This window comes from Saimiri boliviensis, chromosome 14, assembly GCF_048565385.1.
Source record: "Saimiri boliviensis isolate mSaiBol1 chromosome 14, mSaiBol1.pri, whole genome shotgun sequence".
NCBI lineage: Eukaryota > Metazoa > Chordata > Mammalia > Primates > Cebidae > Saimiri > Saimiri boliviensis.
In genome coordinates this window covers 67,797,415-67,820,957 of record NC_133462.1, presented here as the reverse complement: position 1 = coordinate 67,820,957, position 23,543 = coordinate 67,797,415, and the positions used below count along the sequence as shown (strand labels likewise).

The 23,543-nt window shown below is 34.8% G+C and overlaps 1 protein-coding gene and 1 non-coding gene across 2 annotated transcripts in view; both read left to right on the top strand.

Annotated features, from left to right (window-relative positions):
• USH2A (usherin) overlaps nucleotides 1-23,543 on the top strand; it is a 777,205-nt gene that overhangs the window by 302,297 nt on the left and 451,365 nt on the right. Inside the window, exon 21 of the mRNA XM_003930351.4 lies at nucleotides 15,969-16,099. Coding sequence (XP_003930400.3) covers nucleotides 15,969-16,099 — 131 coding nt within the window. The remainder of the gene's footprint in view (nucleotides 1-15,968; nucleotides 16,100-23,543) is intronic.
• On the top strand, nucleotides 12,925-13,031 carry LOC120361609 (U6 spliceosomal RNA). The gene has a single exon (XR_005577778.1). It is a non-coding gene; the product is annotated as a U6 spliceosomal RNA (small nuclear RNA).

Genomic DNA, 23,543 nt, shown 5'->3' with positions numbered 1-23,543 from the left:
ACTTACAAACCAATAATAATGATGCACAAATGAAAACAGTGTCCAAATAAAGAACTATGATAAAAGTTCACTCAATATGGATTAAAGACTTAAACATGAGACCTAAAACCATAAAAAAACCCTAGAAGAAAAGCTAGGTAATACCATTCAGGACATAGGCATGGGCAAAGACTTCATGACTAAAACATCAAAATCAATGGCAACAAAAGCCCAAATTGCCAAATGAGACCTAATTAAACTGAAGAGCTTCTGTACAGCAAAAGAAACTATCATCAGAGTAAACAGGCAACCTACAGAATAGGAGAAACTTTTTGCAATCTATCCATCTGACAAAGGGCTAATACCTAGAATATGCAAGAAACTTAAATTTACGAGAAGAAAACAACCCCACCAAAAGGTGGGTGAAGGATATGAACAGACACTTCTCAAAAGAAAACATTTATGCAGCCAGTAAACAAGAAAAAAAGTTCATCATCACTGGTCATTAGAGAAATTCAGATCAAAACCACAATGAGATACCATCTCAGGCCACTTAGAATGACGATCATTAAAGTCAGGAAACAACAGATGCTGGAGAGGATGTGGAGAAATAGAAATACATTTACTCTGTTGGTGGGAGTATAAATTAGTTCAACCATTGTGGAAGACAGTGTGGTGATTCCTCAAGGATCTAGAACCAGAAATATCATTTGACCCAGCAATTCCATTAATGTGTATATAGTACTGTTTATTGCAGCACTGTTCACAATAGCAAAGGCTTGGAACCAACCCAAATGCACATAGATGATAGACTGGATAAAGAAAATGTGGCACATATACATCATGGATTACTATGCAGCCATAAAAAAGGATGAGTTCATGTCCTTTGCAGATGAAGTTGGAAACAATCATTCTCAGCAAACTAACACAGGAACAGAAAACCAAACACTGAATACTCTCACTCGTAAGTGGGAGTTGAACAATGAGAACACATGGACACAGGGAGAGGAATATCACACACTGGAGCCTGTTGGGGGTGGGAGGTAGGGGAGGGAGAGCATTAGGAGAAATACTTAATGTAGGTGACAGGTTGATGGGTGCAGCAAACCACCGTGGCACATGTATACCTATGTAAGAAACCTGGACATTCTGCACGTGTATCTCAGAACTTAAATAATTTAAAAAAATAATAAAGTTCAAAGTCAGCATTTGTCTTGGAAATACAAGTTAAAACTAAAATAAGATTTTATTTTAAATCTATTGAATGCTAGTTCGTGTCTTTCAGAAATGCCAGGCCAACCTCTCCTAATGCTAGAAATGTTTTGCCTGACATGGGTTGAAAACTATTTATAAGGTATAGAAAGGAAATTACATAAGTTGAGAAGTTTCTTGCAGTGATCTCAGAAATGAAATGGCAGTTAGATGGCAATTTTACTTCATTAATTTATAAATTTATACACTAGTTCAGAGTTTTGAGATCATGCAATTCAATGTCTCCATTTCAGACTAGAAACCCATGGGCTATTTCGTGCAGGAAATGAGCATGATAGCATGTATATATGTTTCAAAAAGTATCTGGTGGATATTACTTTCTTGATTCTTTATCATTTGAAGTTTGTAAAGCATGATCAGTCTTTATAAGGGTAACATTTAGACAGCCACAGATTTTAATTGTTCTAAGGAGAAAATGGGAGATTATTTAAAAAGATGAAAAGAAAACATTCTTTGAGCTAAAAGCAGAACCACCATATGACCCAGCAATCCTGTTACTGGGTATATACCCAGAAGAGTATAAATCATTCTACCATAAAGATACATGTATGTGGGTGTTCACCGCAGCGCTGTTCACAATAGCAAACACACAGAATCAACCTAAATGCCCATCAGTCACAGACTAGATAAAGAAAATGCGGTACACATATAGCAGGAAATATCATGCAGCCAAGAAAAAGAAGGCGATCATGTCTTTTGCAGGAACATAGAGCTGGATGCCATTATCCTTAGCAAATTAATGTAGGAACAGAAATACTGCATGTTCTCACTTATAAGTGGGAGTTAAATGATGAGAACTAGTGAACACAAGGAAACAACAGACACTGGGGACTATTTGAGGGTGGAGGGAGGGAAGGGAGAGGAGTATAAAATACAACTATTGGGTATTGGGCTTAATTCTTGGATGATGAAATAATCTATTCATTGAACCCCCATGACATGAGTTCATGTATGTAACAAACTTTCTCATGTACCCCCAAACCTAAAATAAAAGTTTTTATAAAACACATTTCTTTGTTTTGTACAGATCAAAATGAAATCATTTCTCAATACTTCTTGTACATTAAAGCACATTATTCTTGTTTTTTTCCTACAGTACTTCCCGACTTTTTATCCTAATCTATACTTCCATTGTAATTTTTAGAATGCTAATCTAATATTTCTTGAAATCTTTTGTAGTAAGCAGCTAAAAAAATTTAATTTTCAAAAGCAAGAAATAATGTATGTTTAAATAATAAGGTAACACAACTTTTGTATTCTAAAAAATAGATGTTTGGGGATTTATTCAAGGGCACTCGTATTTTCAGGTTAGTTTTCAATTGTTATTTTGTCAAGTATTATCGATGTAGATTTTGTTATTCATGTATTTATAGAGCTGGTTAGCCATAAATATTTTATGAATGGAGACTTTTCTAGCACCACCTAATGGCAGTCAAGTAAAAAGAAAAAGCTTTTCTAATTTAGGAACTGTTTTGCATAATTTAAATTAAACTGTATAACCAGAGTTACTTCCATATGAAACTGAACTTTTACATTCCCGAATGCACCAACTAGACACTGGAAATCCATCTCTGAGCAATTGGATTAGGTAGGAATGAAGCAGAAAGGATATTGGATCATGAAGCCAAAGGGTTTCCACTGTCTTTATGTGTGCAAGAATAAGAAAATACCTAGGTAATAGAATATATTCATTTTATGCGAAGATTTTCTTTTTAATCTCAGGAGCCAGTTCATTGAGACTCCTGAAAAAAGCGTATTTTGACATTGTATTGGCATTATTTGTCTTGTTTTTCAGTATTTATGTCTTTGACCAATTAATGCTATTGGTTTATTAAAGCATTTTTTATAAGTTTCTGATAGACATCCTTTAAACTGAGTCATATCATTCTGATTATAATATTAGAATTTTTTATTGAATATGAGTCAAAGAACATGGTTTAGATCCATAACTCTTAACTCAGGCTCTACCCACTTATTTCATATGTTTCCTAGTAGGATTTGAAGAATGTGTTGTCTGTCATATCCCTAGGATTGAGATTAATGGATTTGGTTAATGTGTCTGAAGGAGAAGGAGAATTTAGGGATAGCACCAGATTCTGATACTTTTCATTCTTGTCTCAACACTTTAGTTTGATACTTCCTTCTATGATATAAAGAGGGAATACTAGGCGGACTGCAGATACAGGAAGGTTTTTTTGTTTTGTTTAGTTTTTTTGCTTGTTTTTGAGATGGCATCTCTGTCACCCAGGCTGGAGTGCAGTGGCATGATCTTGGCTCACTGCAACATCCACCTCCAGGGTTCAAGTGATTCTCTTGCCTCAGCCTCCCAAGTAGCTGAGATTACAAGTGTGCCACCACGCCCAACTAATGTTTGTATTTTTAGTAGAGATAGAGTTTCACCATGTTGGCTAGGCTGGTTTTGAACTCCTGACTTAAAGTGGTCCACCTGCCTTGACTTCCCAAAGTGATGAGATTATAGGCATGAACTACTGCACCCGGCCAGTTACAGGTAGTTACAAAAATCAACAAGAAAGGCATAGTCTGGTGGTGGTAGTAGTTTCCAGAAAGCGCTTTCTCTCAGACTGCATTTTCTTCCCTTCTATGAACATTTATTTACTGATGCCCTGTAACGCCCTTCACTTCATTGTGCACCCACTGAATTTTAATTCATTCTTCGCAGTCTAGTTCAACCATCACAGCTTCTGTTAACTTTTTCTGTACATTATTTTGCTCTCATTTCAACAAAATTGGTCACTGTTTTGCTATGTTCTACCTGTAGATCACATATCTTTTTTGTACTGGTTCGTTATAATATTTTGTACTCATTTGTATACAAATACTTCTACTATAGGATGGGTTTCCCTTAAAATAAGTATTACACCTTTCTTATTTAGCTTTATTTTTCAGAGCAAACATGTATTTCGCTGAAAGCAAAGGCAAGTTGATGGAACTAATGTATCTTTAAGTTATTGTCTACTGTTTATTTTCCCTAGTTTTATATTTTAATGTAGGTTGATGTTTTCATTTCTTCCTTTCATTAATCATTTTTTTTTATTCCTGCTGAAAGTTAACTAGCATTTGTTGTTAGTTTTTTCTTCTGTTTTGTTTTAGAGACAGGGTCTTACTATGTCACTATCTTGCCTAGGCTGGACTCAAACTCCTTGGTCCAAGTGATCCTCCTGCCTTGGGCTCCCAAATAGCTGAGACTATAGACATATGCTGCTGTGCATAACTGGGTTTTTGTTTTGTGATTTTTAACATCATATAATACTTGATTGATTTTTCTAACCCCATGGATCAATATCTGTTTTTAAAGTAAAAAATTGTTAACCTTGTTATTGAAGACTAAAAAGAGGATGTCTGGCTTAAAGGCTATTTTAAATTTTTGAAAAATTCTTATGAGAATATAATCATGTACATAAAGGATACATCTGGAAAATATAGATATGTTTTTAGAGAGATTCAGAATTTACAAGAAAAATTTCTTGAATATAAAGATGATTAGACAATTGAACAAATATGTAGATAAATATATCAATGTTTATAAGATATGAAATAGCATTGAAAAGAGAAAAAATTATCACTGCTGTCACTTATCCCTGTTGCAGAGGTCCTATTAATGCAAAAAAAAAAAATCCCTGTTGCAGAGGTCCTATTAATGCAAAAAAAAAAATAGGAGTTTAAAAGTTGGACATAAATTGATCAGTTGATTATTGTTTTCTGATACTATTTCCTGAAGATCCAAGATAATCCATTGAAAATATAGCACTAGTTGAACAGTCTACAAATGGACTGGAGTCCAGAGAAATATTTATAAAGCAATTGCTTTCCTGTTCTCATGAAATTACTCATAATATAAATAGAAACTTCTCTTTCAAATTGGAATGTAGAAGAGTGAGAAAGAAATTCATTTGCATGGCAACAACAAGAAAAAGAAGACTTAATAAATACGTTTTTTCTGTGTGACTATCAAGGAGCAGGCAATGCAGAAAACCCTGGCTGAACTGAATTTTAGGAAGAAATAAATGCTTCATAGGTGATCAGAGTGCTGTGGCAGCTTCTATATCTGAGGCTAAGCACTTGTTCTGTTCAGACAGCAGAGGAGTATGCTTCTATAGATAGGGAGAATTTTTAGGGTCAAGGGGAAATCATCTAGCCTTAGAGAACAATGTGGCCTAGTAAGATGAAATGAGATCGAGAAGTCTAAATGCCAAAGCAAGTAGCTTAGCCCCAGGTTCCACTATTATTCTCCACACTTGAATTTTGCCAGGATAATGTTGGTTGAAGAGGCCTTAGAAGTAGATTCCTCTGAAATCTTGCCATGATTGGATTCCAGAATTATGAAGCAATTTAATTCAAATATGAACCAAAATTATTTATAATCCCAGCCAAGTCCACTTGCTAGCTCAGATATGGATAAGACCAAATCCGTGACATCCTCGATGGTTGAAGGTTGGGCTAAGCACAGGTGAACTAAATATGATTAAAGCCCAACTTCAGTTCTACATAGTCAGTAGAAATATATCCACAGATTGCCAAATTACTATAAATTAGCAAAAAATTTAAAGCAAATATTGTAAACATTTTTAAAAACATAATGGGTGAAAAGGTGAAATATCTTAAGAGATAAATGATAGCACTAAGAAGAAATAAAATGGAAATTCTAGATCTTAAAAGTATAAAGCTACAATAAAAACTTTATTGGATAGGTATAGCAGCAAACTGATCAGTGCAGAATAAAAGATGAATATATTTAAACACATCTTATAAAGTAACCAAACAAGAGAAAAAAGATTGAAAAAATAAACAGATCAATAACATGTAGAATAATATCAGGAAATTTAACATACATGGAGATGTGGGCTCCAGGAAGAAGAAACAGGCAGAAAAAAATATTTGAAGAAATAACTGTTGCTAAATATTCAAATTTGATGATGAAACAACCTAAAAATTTGAGAAGGTCAATGAATTCATGTAGAATAAATATAATAACATCACATATTAGGTAGTCATAGTCTACTTTCTATAAACAAAAGATTAAGGAAATAAAACCTTAAAATGAGCTAGAGAAAAAAGAAAAGACACTATATAGGAGAGAATAATGAAAGGAATGAAGGCTAACATTTCATCAAAAATAACTGAGGCTAGAAGATAATAGAATACCTTTAGAAGCTTTAAAACATCCATCTCAAATCTATATTCAGTAAACATATTATTCAAAAAATAAGTTGAAAGACATTTTTAGATTAAAAAAATGAGTTATTGTATCATGAATAATCTTGCATTACAAGAAATGCTAAAAATATTTTAGGCTAAAAAAATACCAATAATAAATGTGAAGAAAGAATGAAGGAAAATGGAAATTAAACATGTGAATAAAGAGAAAATATTGTTAAAAATTCTTTTGAAGGTATTTAATTAAAACAAGAAATTTAAATATATTCTGCATATATATAAGATAAAATTAATATTAAACTACACATACAAAGTAAACTATGAAAAAATAGCACAAATGATAGAACAATGGTAAATGAAAATATGTTGCTATAAGGATTTTATATGTGAAGTAGTGTAATGTTAATTTGTGATAGTATGTGAGTTAAGAATGCATATGGTGATCCTTAGCCATTTAAAAATGTCTAGCTAAAGAGCTGAAAAAGATAACAAAATGTAAGGGAACTCCTCTAATCCATAACAAGATAGGAAAGCCATGGCAAAGGAGCAAATAGTAAATGAGAAAAAAAGAAAGAAAGAAGTGAGAAAAGAAAGAATTCAAACAGCAAGATGGTAAAATTAAATTGAAACCATATTAATAATTATGTTGAATATAAATGTACATAACACAATAATAGAAAAGAATAGATTATTAAACTGGCTAAACAGGCAAGACTCTTATATGTACTGGGTACAAGAGACATACTTTAAGTATAAAAACACAAATAGCTTAAAAGTAAAAGGATAGAAAAAAACATGAAACATCTATCATAAGAAAATGGCAGTGGCAATATTTATATCAGCCAAAATAACCTTTAAGACCAGTAATATTACTAAAGAGACATTTTATAATGATAATCCATTGATTAAAAAGAAATTATACTAAAGGTGCTTATATGTAGTAACAGAGTTTCAAAATACATAAAGCAGGAGTACCTATATGTAGTAATAGAGTTTCAAAACACATAAAGGATAAGTTTACAAACTAAAGGATAAAATAGACAAATTCACCCCTACAGTTCAAGATTTTTAAATGACTTAGTAATTAATAAAAGAATTTGATAAAAATCTGTAAGAATACAAAAACATCACACTATCAACAAATTTAAGTGATAGTTATTGTACTTTTTATTCAAAACTAGAAAATAGCTATTGTTTCTCAAATGTACATATTTTCCATGTACATTTGAAAGTATATACGCTACAAATATTCCACAACTAATATGCTAGGCCATAAAAGAATCTTAATACATTTCAGAAGTTGAAGTCAGAGTGTATTCTCTGTTTACATAGAATTGAATTAGAAATCAATCTGAGAGTGCTATCTGGAAATTGTCTAAATACTTCAAATTAAGTAACACATTTCTAAATGCCCTACCAATCAAAAAAAAGGGGAATTTTTAATAATTAAAGTATAATATAAGCTTTTTGGAATGCAGCTCAAGTCATGCCTGGAGAGAAACGTATAGGCTAAATGATTATCTGAGGTCCAAGCTTTCCTAAGCTTCTTATTAAAACAGGCAAAAAAGAACAAACTAAACCCAAAGTGATAAGAAATCTTAAAATGTTAAGACAAGATTGGATATCAATAAAATAGAAACAGAAAGCAAAGCCTAAAATTGGTTTGTAAGAATTATGGGTGTTGGGGATGGAAGGGTGGTAAGGGGAGAGAGGGAGGTGGAGATAGGAAAGGAGAGGAAGAGAGAAAAATATTTTGGAATAATTTTTAAAATCTATCAATATGATTTATCACATTAGTAGAGGAAACTAGCATAGCAAAATATCATATCATCTCAATAGAGTTGAAAAAAATTCACAAAATTTTACATGTACTCATAATGAAAACTTTCGGCAAACTAAGAATAGGAGGGCAAAGGACCACTACAAATATTCCACAGCTTATATATAATAGCATATAATATATACATATAATATATAATAGGGAAATATTGCATGTTTTGTTTTTAATATAGGGATCGTTTTCATTCAAATTTTATCAGTAGTTTTAGTGCTAAAACAATACAATAACATAAAATTCATAAATACTGAAAAGGAAAAGAAAATGTATTTATTTGTCATTGACATAATTTTATATGTTAATACTTTAAACAATCTTTGAAAAAGTATTAGAACTAATAAATGAACTTAGATTGCAGAATACAATGTTAATATAAGTAAAATTAATCAAATATACTAGCAATAAATAATTTTTTAAATACAGTTGGATTTAAAAGAACATTCAAAATACAGCACTTAAATTTAACAAAATATAGGAAAAGATTTGTATAGCCAAAGCTATAAAACATAACTTAGATAAATCAATGCAAACCTAAATAAATGAAGATTTATTATATTTGTGGATGAAAAACAAAATGTTGTTAAAAGAACCATTTTCCTCAAGTCAATTTATTCATTTAATATAATTAAATTCCAGCAAGTTTTTCAGCAAAATTCCCAACTTGATTCTGCATGTTGAAAGAATATGTGTGAGACCTAGAATATCCAAAATACTATTGAATAACATATTTAAAAATTGATGGACTTAGCCATTTTAAGATTTAAAATAAAGCCAGAATAATCAAGATTTTATAATATTTGTGTAAGTACGTACTGGCAAATTAATCAGAAATAGACTCAGACTTCCAATGCCAATTAAAATTTGATGGAGCTAAGGCAATTCAATGGGGAGAGTATAATCTGTTCAACAAATAGTACTGTATGATGTGTAGTAGTAAAAAAAAAAACTTTGACCCTTACCTCACATCATGCATTCAATTTAATTTGAGATGGGTTCATAGACCTAATAAATAAAAGCTGAAATTATAAAGCTTCTAGAAGAAAAATGAGAAAATATCTTGGTCATCTTGGTGTTGGTAAAGATTTCTCAGACAAGATACAAACAGAGCACTAATGATTAAAAATTACAAATTTGGCCAGGAGTGGTAGGACGTGCCTGTAATCCCAGCACTTTGGGAGGCTGAGGCTGGTGGATGATGAGGTCAGGAGATCGAGACCGTCCTGGCTTACTCAGTGAAACCCCATCTCTACTAAAAATACAAAAAATTAGCTGGGCGTGATGGCATGCACCAGTAGTCCCAGCTACTCAGGAGGCTGAGGCAGGAGAATTGCTTGAACCTGGGAGGCGGAGGTTGCAGTGAGCCAAGATTGCGCCATTGCATTGCCTTTTTTTTTTTTTTTTTTTTTGAGACTCTGTCTCAAAAAATGAAAAGACAAGTCAAAGACTGAATAGACTAGGTATATGTTTAACTTAGAAAATGCCAAGCAGTTTTCCAAAATGATTGTTTAGTTTTGCATTTACATTAGCAATATATGAGAGTTTCAATCGCATCACATGTTCTGCAGAATTTGGTGTTTTTAATTTTAGCTGTTCTAGTGAGTATAGAGACGTGTCTCATTGTGATTTTAATTTGCAGTACCCTGATGAATGATGGAATTGAATATCTTTATTGTGAGCATTGGTTGCTTGCTCAGGATTTCTAGTCAAGTGATTGTTGGGACGTTTTGCTTATTTTCCATTGGGTGGTTTGGGTTTTTATTGACTTGTGGGATTTTTTAATATATTCTACATGTCAATTCTGAGACTTTGAATTTCTGATAGAAGATTTTTTAAAATCTATGTAATTTTTAGCGGCTTTTTCATTCATACTAGGGACTTGTATTACAGGTTCCTTCTCTTGGTTTGAATTTTGGAAGGCAGAATTTTCATCAGCTGAAATGTGTCAGGTCTTGTTTTCTTTTTGTTTTTACAGTAGCTTTGTATGGCTATTACCTGACAATTTCCAGTCATTTTGAAATGTCTTACATGTTCTTGGGTCTCCAATAACAACTAACTTGTGTTGACTAGGATAAAGGCTTTTGGATGGCTTTTTACATTTCTTAGTTCAAGAGAGACACATTTGGTTTTTGATAAATATTTGTGTTGAAGTCTAGCATACATGCAGAAAAGTGCAAAAAGTAGTAGTGTACAGGTTGACCCATTTTTATAAACTGGACAGCCCTGGGTACCCAGCACCCACAGTACAAAATAGAACACTGCTGGGCCCCCAGTGGGCCTGCCTACTGCCATTTCTAAATCGCAGCCAGGGTTACTCTGTCCTGACTTCTAACATCATAGATTGATTTTTGTCTGGATTTGAACTTGATATAAGTGGGATCATGCAGTATATATTCATTTGTTCTTAGTATCTCTTACACAGTACCATGGTTGTGAGACTCGTGTAGAGCTGGGTGTAGCTATGATTTGTTCATTCTCATTGCTGTATTTGTTGTTTCTACAGTTGAATGACATTTGTGTATGTTTCAGTTTGAAGGCGTAATGGAAGGTCTTGCTGTAAACATACTTGTATATCTTTTGATCCTATGCATTTGGGTGGGGCTGGATATATACCAAGTAGTAGAATGGCTGGATCAAAAGATATACATATCAGAAGATACATGGATAATTTAATAAATACTGTCAGTTTTTCAAAGAGATTGTACACTCTAGAAGTTTATGAATGCTGCATGTATAGATATTATATATTATAAATTTAACATTTAACTTATTCAACATTATGTCTTATATAGTTATATGTAATATACATGTGTGTATGTGTATATGTACACATATACAGTAGTTGCACATATTTGGCTACACTTTTCATTTTAGCCATTCTAGTGGATGGTTAGTGGTATTGCACTTCATTTTGCATTTCTCTGATGACTAATGATACTGACCATTTTTCATATGTTATTTTCTGGCAATGTATCTTAGTATCAGATATATGTATTGCAAATATCTTCTCTCATTATGTCATTTGTCTTTTCATTCTCTTATTCATACCTGGTTAATTCTAACATGGTCTAATTTATCAACTTTTCCCTTTATATTATAGCTCCACCTTTATCGTTTAAGAATTCTTTGCCTAATCCATGGCCCCGAAGGTGTATGATTTTTATGATTAAATTTTAAAGTTATAAACCCTCTTACGTGAAATTTAAATATTTCCATGTAGAACTTGGATTTTTCATATTTTTAGAATGTTAGGCCATGGATGTAAGTTTATTTTACACATCTCACATATACCATTTGCACCAAGTAAGTTTTCCTTAAATGTTTTTTGAATGAATGAATAGAGAGATGCAAGAAATGCTCTATTCTTTAAACACCAGAAACAAAAAAAAATGAATTTTAGGACGTTTCCTTTCTTACTCATTTTTTGAAAATCAAAACCTAAGTTTTGGCAAGTGAGAGAAGTATAATTTCCACTTGTCTGCCCATTTTAGTCAGTGTTTCAGCTTAACACAAACATTGAAAGCAAAAAACACTTTGTCACTGCTGAGCTCTGATCCACAACTCTTTTTGTTCCTGGGCCTGGGATGAAAACAGGTTTGTGAGGCAAAGAGGAAGACCATAAGTTCAACTACATAGCTGTATTAAAGATTCTGATCTCCTGTGGCACACCACATGTCCACTTTCAGTTATTTGGCCAATACAATTCACATTGCTGAGTCTAAGTCAATAGTTGGGAATCTGTAAATATACAAACTTCTTATAGGAAAAGAGAATTTTAATAATTTTGAATAGTTATGCATATTACCATTCTATCTCATGGTAAAGTCAATACTATTTTCTTTAAAATGTTATATATATTAATCTAAAAGTTGTTATATTTATATTTAAATATATTCTTTTTTTATTTAGTTCATTTGAAGAACTGATTACATGATTTCAGCATTTGGCTCAGAAGATAGGATTTATCTATGTCTATAACATTAATTAATTGTCAAGAGGATGATGTTTCAGTGAATGTGTGAATTTTTAATTTTGTCATAGAGTTCATGCAAAAAAAAAAAGCAATCGTTCATCATTTATCTTGGCAATGTAAAGAGAAAAATGACGAGATTAAATTATTTGAAAAAGCTGTGGGAAAATCTAACATACAGCATGAAATCCAGTTGCCTTTTACTATACTATAGCTTCCCTTCTTACAAGAAAATTTCTTCAATCTGTGTAAAGTATTATATTTTAGTTGCACTAACAGTGCATTTTCTCATATAAGCATAAAACTTGAAAGTTAAATAATATATTTTAGAAAAACCATGCACTTGCATATTTCTTAGTGTGTAATTTTTATAAGATTCCCAAGCATCACTTGTCTAAATATGCCTGTAATTCTTACTGATTTATTTTCATTCATCAGATTTCTCTTGAATTAAAGACAAGTAATTGTCTTCCCAGATTGAGCGATTATTGATATCTTCCATTACCCAATTCCTTGCTTTTTTTCTCCTCTTTACTACCACATAGATGACTCCAACACACTGATAGTTTTGCTCTCTTCATGTTCCAAATTATAGCTATTCTTTGTGAAATAAGCTTGAACTGTGTAATTTTACAGGGATAGATTTTATTATAATATATGATACCAAATATCACATTTAAAAAACGGTGACAGAGTGTTCACTTCGTCAGCACAGATACTAAAATTGGAATGATACAGAGAAGATTAGCATGACCTCTGTGCAAGGATGACGCACAAATTCGTGAAGCATTCCATATTTTTAAAACAAAATGGTGACAGAAAGATAAGACTTCTCAAGTACAGTTACTCTGAACCATGAGGAGAGAAGCTTAAGAGAAGAAAACAGTTGGTCAAAATATAATTGTTCTCTGCTTAGGTTGCAGAACAGACTTTATGTCTGTGGTTCTGCTGGCAGATACTTCTTTATTTTGTCTCCCTGCTCTACCCTAATAATTTCTATGTCTCCCGTTTTTTTCTCTATCAGATTTTTCTAATTAGTCTCCTTTACCCACCTTCCACTCATTGATTTCCTCAGTCCTTATCACCAAGCAGTCAGGAGTCTGTCCATTCTACTCAACTGAAAAGATCATGTCATTACCAGCTCCAAAAGCTTTTCTTCAGTTCTAATTATTCTGGACCTACAGGAAGTGCTTACGCAATTAGCTAACTTTGCCTCCTTAAAGTTCTCTCCTACCTAGCCTTCCATTTTACTATATTTTCTTGGTCTAACTTTATTCTTGCCCTTATTTTTTTTTTCTTTTCTTAAATGTGGGCATTTCCATTAAAGGCTTTGGTTCTTTCTCTACAGTCTGTCTCTTAAACATGGCTGTTGAGAGGTGATTGCCAATTTATTTTCCTAGCGCTATCTTCTCTTCTGAGATTTAGTTTCTCATTTCCAAATGACAGATAAAGTTTTCTACATAATAACTTCAGTATTCCTAAAACTAAAGATAATTCCTAACCCCCAATTTCTTTCCTTATCTGACATTTCTATATCTGTTTATAATACCCCATTTCCCTCAATAATTGATGAAAAGAATGGACCGTGTTGCCCCACTCCATCACCTCATATCAATATGTCTTAACGTGCCTTTCCTGAAATGTATAGATTTTATTCTTTCAGTTAATTCACTTACTTGTCTGTCTTATTCTCCCAAAGCATAGTGTCTTTCTGTGTAGCTAAATTATGTCTCCTCTCTATATTTCACCGTCAATTTTGTTGCCCTAGTCTCAACTTTGAAAATCCTATTCCTGCCCTCCACACAAATTTTAATTTCTTGATAAGTTTCAAATGGGTGGCTCAGTTTTTTCAGTGCACTTGTTAGGGAAGATGAGAGCAAACAATACATCTAGTAGCAGGAGTCCAAATACATCTAGTAGCAGGAGTTTGACTACTGCAAAGCAATTTGTTGGGACAAACAATTGTATTCTGTGGTATGGAAGAGTTGCCAGGAACGACCACGTCCTGAATCTGACAGCAAGAACACAACATTCAAGCAGGCCAGAGTAAGAGAAAAAGGGTGTGTAACAATGAGATATCAAAATCACTAGGACAGGTTTGTGGAAAATGGCCAAGAGCATGAAACGTAGAAGGTGGAGATGCAGAAGTCAAGAATGCCAGGATAAACTTGATTTTCCTTATTGGAAAGTCTAGAGCCTCCATCCTAAATGTAACCTTGGCTGTGACTAAGGGAATGGCACTCTAAAAATAACTTAGAACATGGCATTCATTTCCATCTTTGTCTTCTATACAACTTCTCAAGCCAGACTGTACAGATATAGTCTCACCTATTTCTCCAGATTTATCTAACTCCCTCCTTCACAACCAGCCTCCCTCAAACTTTCCATACCTCTAGGCCTTTGTAAAATTTCCCCCAAATCCTTCATATTCTCTGAAAACAAGCTCAAGCATTATATTCTCTAAAACTGCCCTGTTTGTTTTAATCAAGTATTTTGTATATATCCCCATACCATTTATCACATCATATTATAGTTTTTTTTTTTTAATTGTCTTTTTTCTCAGCTAGAACTCAATGTCAGGTATGGGCTTATTAGTTTTTCTTCTTTGGTATGTAGCAGAGTACTATTCAGCAAATGCTAGTGTGCCACAGATGTATGTTGTAAAAAAAATAGTCTAATGTTCAACAAATGATACCTGCTTTCCTGCCTTCAAACCTAGCTAGTTTTCTCTTACCTCTAATGTACCTTTCACTTCATCCAAACTCCCAAAACATTTACAAAGTACATCTAGAGGAATCAGATGTATTTCTAGTCAAATCAGTATTCATTCATTATTTATCATGGTGTTCTTGAGCTGTTATTTGATTTTCATATATGGTCTTGAGTTTATATTTGATTCTCATGGGATAATTTGTCTATTATGACATATACATTTAATATTTTAAACTGGAGATTCTTTGAAAACAGAGACTGTGTCTCTTTCCAGTTTTAATACATTAAGCAAAAAGCCTAAGACACAGCAAGAGCTCCGTAGTATGTGTTGAGTATGTGGGATACTGGGTAGAGTGGAGATGGGACCATGCAATGGTAGGGGGAAGGCATTCATAGGGAAGTTGCATGTTGAAACTGCTTCCTAATCTGTGGAAATTTCTATGAGAAAAAAGCATTGTATGTCCTATGCTGAGCTGGTATGTCTTCTGAAGGGTTAGTAAAGATCCTGAAATTCTGAAGGTTGCAAACCATTTGGTTATAGGATGGTATTTCAGCAAATTACCTCTATAGGCCACTTCATTTCAGGTCTTTCCAATATTAGCTTCTATTACTGAACTGACTCTTTAAACTTCATAAATATTTTAAGCAAGACCCTCTATGTTTCTTTCACTCGTGTCAAAAACCCATTTATTTTTATGACCCTCTGATAATGTTTTCACATTGATACTCTAAGTATCCAATTTTGGGTTGACAATATGTCTTTTTAGGTTGATGAGTTTTGCATAAATTTAAACTTCATTATATATTGATTAGCAGGAATGCAGGCATAAGATTCCGAGTACTGATTGGCATTTAAAATGGGATATATTTAAAACCAAATGGCCGAGACCACGCCAGGACATTGCTGTGTATAATTTCCTGACTGTACTCACTACATCATAAATAATAATGAAAGTAAATGTACATTTATCAGAAAGAATCAACAAAACCCCAGCACTGATTTGCTGATCACACTTGTCTTACCAGGCATTAAGGCCAGCTTTCGAACAAAGGTGCCCGAAGGTTTGATTGTCTTTGCAGCATCACCTGGCAATCAGGAAGAGTATTTTGCACTTCAGTTGAAGAACGGACATCTTTATTTTCTTTTTGATCCTCAGGTAAATGAGTAATTACAAGAGTTAATATTTTTAAGAATTTAGTAGCTGCCAAGTACTGAGGTAAATGGTTCTGTTTTCACACTAAATCTTTATCCAAAACTTATAAGGTAAGTACTATTATTATTCCCATTTTGCCAATCAAGAAAATGAAACTTACAAAAGTAATGTGACTTATCCTCAGCTAAAATAGCAGAGCTAACTTTTAAATCATGGTCTGACTGAGAATTTATGTGCTTAACAACCAAAATGCCACATTATAATGAAGATTAAAACTTTTAAATAAATTTAAAGAGATCTATTTTTATTTTTCTTGATAGCAAAAAATCATGTCTCCTTTCCTTTCTTCCCTTTCTTTTTCATTGTTTCCCCAGCAAATATTTAAGTGGCTATCAGGTACTATTGTGCTGCATGTGGCAGACTGCAATAGTTTTAAAGTTAAATATGCCCATGCCCCTGTGAAACAATCTGCAAAGGATACAGTAAAATGGTCAATTTAAAATGTTTCTAAACTCTATGAAAATAAAAATTTAGGATGCTATATATTATAGGAACATAAAGAAATAAAGTGTTTTCTGAGTTGTCCATTTTCTCTGGAAATACGATACTTAACTGAGAAACAAATCAGTGAGGAAAAGCCCGTGTCCGAGCTCCAAGGACCATGATTTTAGCTACAATCATGGACAAGACAAGAGCATATGTCTGTATTAGAGGGTGTATATTTCAGGTGGGGCAGTACAGAGGAGATACTGATCTCCACATGGGAAGGTGCTGATCATAAAGTTTCCAGACAGAGTGAGCAGCAAATATTAAGTGCCTGAGGTGGATAAGAACATGGCGCATTCAGTACACTTAGATGAATCTTATATGGCTGGGAACAGAGACAAATGGAAAGGTGGTAGATTGAAAAGCTGGGTAGAAATCAAGTCATTTAGGGCCTTGTAAGCCAATTTGAGGATTTGAGTTTTTCCTAAGCTCAGTGGGAAAGCACTGAACAGTTGTCTTCACTTTAGTTGAACAAATATCAGTGAGCATTTGTTATTAGGTATTGTATTAGGCCTGCTGAGTAGTTGAGAAATGAGTAAGTAAAATACATTAGCTTTCCACTTTTTCAGCTCTTCAACTTAAAACCGATTATCAGTCACACATTATGCTTGCTAAATAAATGTTTTACATTTTATTCATAAAGAAGGCACAAGATTCAACCTCTGTATCCAAGTTGCATCTAGGATCATGGACTAAGCGATCTGGCTGAGGATCTCAGCTTCATGCACCCTGGAGATCTATTGACCTTGGAGAGGAAAAGGCAGGGCCTATTGTACCAAGTGTATCTGAGGACCCTGACAGGCTCAAGCCGCAGGCCAAGGCCCCGCTGGGAAAGCCACACAATGGCCACTTGAAGGACCAGGGGCAGAAAGACTCCCTCCTTATGACTTGTAGGAGCCTGCTAACTCCCTGGCTGGTGCACTGTAGGTCCTCAGAAATAAGGATTTCTGAGCGTCCCCTAGTAATGTAGCTTCTTAAAATATGCCAGCAGGTGGACAGTGAGTAAGCAAAAGGAAGTAACATCACACCTAAGCAGATCCAGCAGCCAGAGGGAAAGGAAGAAGCAGCAGCCATCGCAGAAGGCAAGGCAGATGGCAACTGAAAAAAAAAAAAAAAATCAGCTGAAGTTGATTCAATTACATAATGGAAAATATTATTTTTTGTTTGAAAACTTTAAGTAGATTAATTAGAGGAGAGACACTTTGAGCCTCAGATTAGTAGGTCAGAAGATTAAGTTGGCCGGGCGCGGTGGCTCAAGCCTGTAATCCCAGCACTTTGGGAGGCCGAGGCGGGTGGATCACAAGGTCGAGAGATCGAGACCAACCTGGTCAACATGGTGAAACCCCGTCTCTACTAAAAATACAAAAAATTAGCTGGGCATGGTGGCGCGTGCCTATAATCCCAGCTACTCAGGAGGCTGAGGCAGGAGAATTGCCTGAACCCAGGAGGCGGAGGTTGCGGTGAGCCGAGATTGTGCCATTGCACTCCAGCCTGGGTAACAAGAGCGAAACTCCGTCTCAAAAAAAAAAAAAAAAAAAGATTAAGTTGAAGAAATCCCTCAAAATACATGATAAAATGTGACCAAACAAAAAAGACAGACACAACTACTGTCACTAAGAAGAGATTCAGGAGAACAAAAAGCACATGCTCAAGAAAAAGAGGAAAAAAAGAAAATGCTGAAATGAAAAATAGGAGAGAATATCTGATTTAAGAAGGAATTTATTATAAATCCATTGAAAAGACTCATCAATTTCCTAGTTGAGCAAAGCTAACACTTCCATGAGACCTCTTTGTGCCAGGCATTATTCTAAGTGTTCTGTCTATACAGAAATTTGTGCATTTACATACATACATACAGTTGTACACGCACACGCCTACACATGCATACACACTCATTTGAACTTTTCAACAACTCTATGAGGTAGATACTCTTTTAAAAAAAATTATTTATTTTACTTTAGGTGCATACTATATCTGGCATTTCTCCCCATGTTATCACTCCCCACCTCCCACTATCTCTCCCCCACCCCCACAACTGTCCCCAGTGTGTGATACTCCTCTCCCTGAGTCCACGTGTTACTGTTGTTCAACACCCACCTATGAGTGAGAACGTACAGTGTTTGGCTTTCTGTTCTTGTGTCAGTTTGCTGAGAATGATGGTTTCCAGATTCATCCAAGTCCCTACAAAGGACACTAACTTACCATTTTTTATAGCTGCATAGTATTCCATGGTGTTTATGTACCACATTTTCTTTGTCCAGTCTATCATTGATGGGCATTTGGGTTGGTTCCAGGTCTTTGCTATTGTACACAGGGCTGCAATGAACATACGTGTGCATGTGTCTTTATAGTAAAATGATTTATAGTTATTTGGGTGTATACCCAGGAATGGGATTGCTGGGACAAATGGAATTTCTATTTCTAGATCCTTGAGGAATCACCACATTGTCTTTCACAATGGTTGAAGTAACTTGCACTCCCACCAACTGCATAAGAGTGTTCCTATTTCTCCACATCCTCTCCAGCAACTGTTGTCTCCAGATTTTTTAATGATCGCCATTCTAACTGGCGTGACATAATATCTCAATGTGGTTTTGATTTGCATTACTCTAATGACCAGTAATGATGAGCATTTTTTCGTATGTTTGTTGGCCTCATGTATGTCTTCTTTGAAAAGTGTGTGTTCATATCCTTCGCCCACTTTTAAATGGGATTGTTTGTTTTTTTCTTGTAAATCTGTTTTAGTTCTTTGTAGATTCTGGATATTAGCCCTTTGTCAGATGGATAGATTGCAAAAATTTTTTCCGATTCTGTTCGTTGCCGATTTGCTCTAATGATGGTTTCTTTTGCTGTACAGAAGCTCTGGAGTTTAATTAAATCTCAGTTGTCTATCTTGGCTTTTATTGCCATTGGTTTTGGTGTTTTAGTCATGAAGTCCTTGCCTATGCCTGTGTCCTGGATAGTTTTGCCTACGTGTTCTTCCAATGTTTTTATGGTGTTAGGTTTTATGTTTAAATCTTTGATTCATCTGGAGTTAATTTTAGTGGAAGGTGACAGGTAGGGATCCAGTTTCTGCTTTCTGCACATTGCTAGCCAGTTTTCCCAATATCATTTATTAAACATGGAGCCCTTTCCACATTGCTTGTTTTTGCCATGTTTGTCAAAGATCAGATGATTGCAGATGTGTCGTGTTTCTTCTGGGGTCTATGTTCTGGTCGTCTCTGTTTTGGTTCCAGTACCATGCTGTTTTGATTACTGTAGCCTTGTAGTATAGTTTGAAGTCTGGTAGTGTGATGCCTCTGGCTTTGTTCTTTTTGCTTAGGATTGTCTTGGCTATGCGGGGTCTTTTGTGATTCCATACGAAGTTTAAAGTGGTTTTTTACAGTTCTGTGAAGAAGGTCATTGGTAGCTTGATGAGGATAGCATTGAATCTGTTAATTACTTTGGGCATTATGGCCATTTTCACAATATTGATTCTTCCTAACCATGAGCATGGAATGTTTCTCTATCTGTTTGTGTCCCCTCTTATTTCATTGAGTAGTGGTTTGTAGTTCTCCTTGAAGAGGTCCTTTACATCCTTTGTTTGTTGTCTTCCTAGGTATTTTATTCTCTTTGTAGCAATTGTGAATGAGAGTTTGCTCTTGATTTGGCTCTCTGTTTGTCTGTTATTGGTATATAGGAATGCTTGTGGTTTCTGTACATTGATTTTGTATCCTGAGACTTTGCTGAAGTTGCTGATCAGTTTGAGAAAATTTGGGGCTGAGACGATGGGGTCTTCTAGATATACAGTCATGCCATCTGCAAATAGCAACAATTTGACTTCTTCCTTTCCTAATTGAATACCCTTTATTTCTTTTTCTTGCCTGATTGCTCTGGCTAGAACTTCCAATACTATGTTGAATAGGAGTGGTGGGAGAGGGCATGCTTTCAAAGGGAATTCTTCCAGCTTTTGCCCATTCAGTATGATATTGGCTGTAGGTTTGTCATTTATAGCCTTTATCATTTTATGATACACTCCGTCAATACCTAGTTTATTTTGGAGTTTTTAACATGAAGGGCTGTTGAATTTTATCAAAGGCTTTCTTTGCATCTATTGAGATAATCATGTGGTTTTTGTCTTTGGTTTTGTTTATATGATAGATAACATTTATGGATTTGAGTATGTGGAACCAGCCTTGTATCCCCAGGATGAAGCCTACTTGGTTGTGATGGATAAGCTTCTTGATGTGCTGTTGCAATCTCTTTGCCAGTATTTTATTGAAGATTTTTGCATCAATGTTCATCATGGATATTGGCCTGAAGTTTTCTTTTTTAGTTGAGTCTCTGTCTCGTTTTGGTATCAGGTTGATGTTGGCCTCATAAAATGAGTTAGGGAGGATTCCCTCCTTTAATATTGTTTGGTACAGTTTCAGAAGGAACGGAACCAGCTCCTCTTTGTACACCTAGTAGAATTCAGCTGTGAACCTGTCTGGACCTGGACTTTTTTTGGTTGGTAGGCTATTGATTGCTGCCTCTACTTCAGCCCTTTTTATTGGTCTATTCAGGGTTTCAACTTCCTCCTGGTTTAGTCTTGGTAGAGTACAAGTATCTAGGAATTTATCCACTTCTTCCTGGTTTACTGGTTTATGTGAGTAGAGCTGTTTGTAGTAATCTCTGATGGTAGTTCGTATTTCTATAGGATCAGTGGTGATATCCCCTTTATCGTATTTTATTGCATCTATTTGATTCTTCTCCCTTTTCTTTTTTATTAATCTGGCTAGCAGTCTGTCTAGTTTGTTGATCTTTTAAAAAGAAAACAGCTCCTGGATTTATTGATATTTTGAAGGGTTTTTTGTGTCTCTGTCTCCTTCAGTTCTGCTCTGATCTTAGTTATTTCTTGTCTTCTGCTAGCTTTGGAGTTGTTTTCATCTTGCTCCTCTAGCTGTTTCAATTTTGATGATAGGATGTCAGTTTTAGATCTTTCCTCTCTTCTCTAGTGGGCATTTATTGCTATAAATTTCCCTCTCAACACCACTTTAAAGATGTCCCACATATTCTGGTAAGTTGTGTCTTCCTTCTGGTTGGTTTTGAAGAATATCTTTATTTCTGCCTTCATTCATTGTTTATCCAGTCAACACTCAGAAGCAAGTTGTTCAGTTTCCAAGTGGTTGTGCGGGTTTGAGTGTGTTTCTTGATACTGAGTTCCAGTCTGATTGTTCTGTGGTCTGATAGACTGTTTGTTATGATTTCTGTTCTTTTGTATTTGCTCAGGAGTGATTTGCTTCCAATGATGTGGTCAATTTTAGAGTAAGTGCAATGTAGTGCTGAGAAAAATATATATTGCGTGGATTTTGGGTGGAGCGTTCTGTATATGTCTGTTAGGTTCACTTGGTCCAGCTCTGCATTCAAGTCCTGAATATCCTTCTTAATTTTCTGTCTCGTTGATCTAATATTGACAGTAGAGTGTTGACATCTCCCACTATTATAGCGTGGGAGTCTAAATCTTGTTTTAGGTCATTAAGAGCTTGCTTTATGTATCTGGGTGCTCCTGTGTTGGGGGCATATATATTTAGGATAGTTAGCTCTTCCTGTTTGATTGATCCTTTTACCATTATGTAGCATCCTTCTTTGTCTCTTTTGCTCTTTGTTGGTTTTAAGTCCATTTTATCAGAGACTAGGATTGCAGCCCCTTCTTTTTTTGTTGTTGTTGTCCATTTACTTGATAAATCTTCTTCCATCCCTTTATTTTGAGTCTATGTGTGTCTTTGTATGTGAGATGGGTTTCCTGAATACAGCACACTAATGGGTTCTGACTTTTTATCCAGTTTTCCAGTCTCTGTCTTTTGATTGGGGCATTTAGGCCATTTATATTCAATGTTAATATTGTTAAGTGTGGATTTGATCCTGCCATTTTGTTACTGGCTGATTTTCTTTCCCATTAGTTGACTCATTTTCTTCATTGCATTTTTGGTCTTTGCCAACTGGTTTGCTTTTGCAGTGACTGGTACTTGTTCCTTTCCGTGCTTAGTGTTTCTCTCAGGAGCTCTCGTAGGGCAGGTCTAGTGGTGACAGAATCTCTCAATAATTGCTTGTCCATAAAAGATTTTATTTCTCCTTCACTTATGAAGCTTAGTTTGGTTGGATATGAGATTCTGGGTTGAAAGTTCTTTTCTTTAAGGATGTTGAATATTGGCCCCCACTCTATTCTGGCTTCTAGGGTTTCTGCCAAGAGATCTGCTGGGAGTCTGATTGGCTTCCTTCTGTGGGTGACCTGACCATTCTCTCTAGATGCCTTAGCATTTTTTCCTACATTTCAACCCTGCTGAATCTGACGATTATGTGCCTTGGGGTTGCTCTTCTTGAGGAATATCTTTGTGGAGTCCTCTGTATTTCTTGAATTTGAAATTTGGACTGCCTTGCTAGGCTTGGGAAGTTCTCCTAGATAATATCCTGGAGCATGTTTTCCAGCTTGGATTCATTCTCCCCATCATATTCAGGTACACTGATCAAGTGTAGATTATGTCTTTTTACATAATCCCATATTTCTTGGAGGCTTTGTTCATTTCTTTTCACTCCTTTTTTCTCATCTTGCCTTCTCTTTTTATTTCATTGAGTTGATCTTCAATCTCTGATATCCTTTCTTCTGCTTGATCGATTCAGCTATTAAAACTTGTGTTTGTTTCATGTAGTTCTCGTGCTGTGTTTTTCAACTCCATCAAGTCGTTTATGTTCTTCTCTAAGCTGGTTATTCTAGTTAGCAGTTCATCTAACTTTTTTTCAAGGTTTTTGGTTTCTTTGCATTGAGTCAGAACATGTTCCTTTGGCTCAGAAAAGTTTGTTATTATCCACCTTCTGAAGCCTGTTTCTATTAATTCGTCATACTCCTCAGTCAAGTTGTGATTCTGTGTTGTTGAGGAGTCGT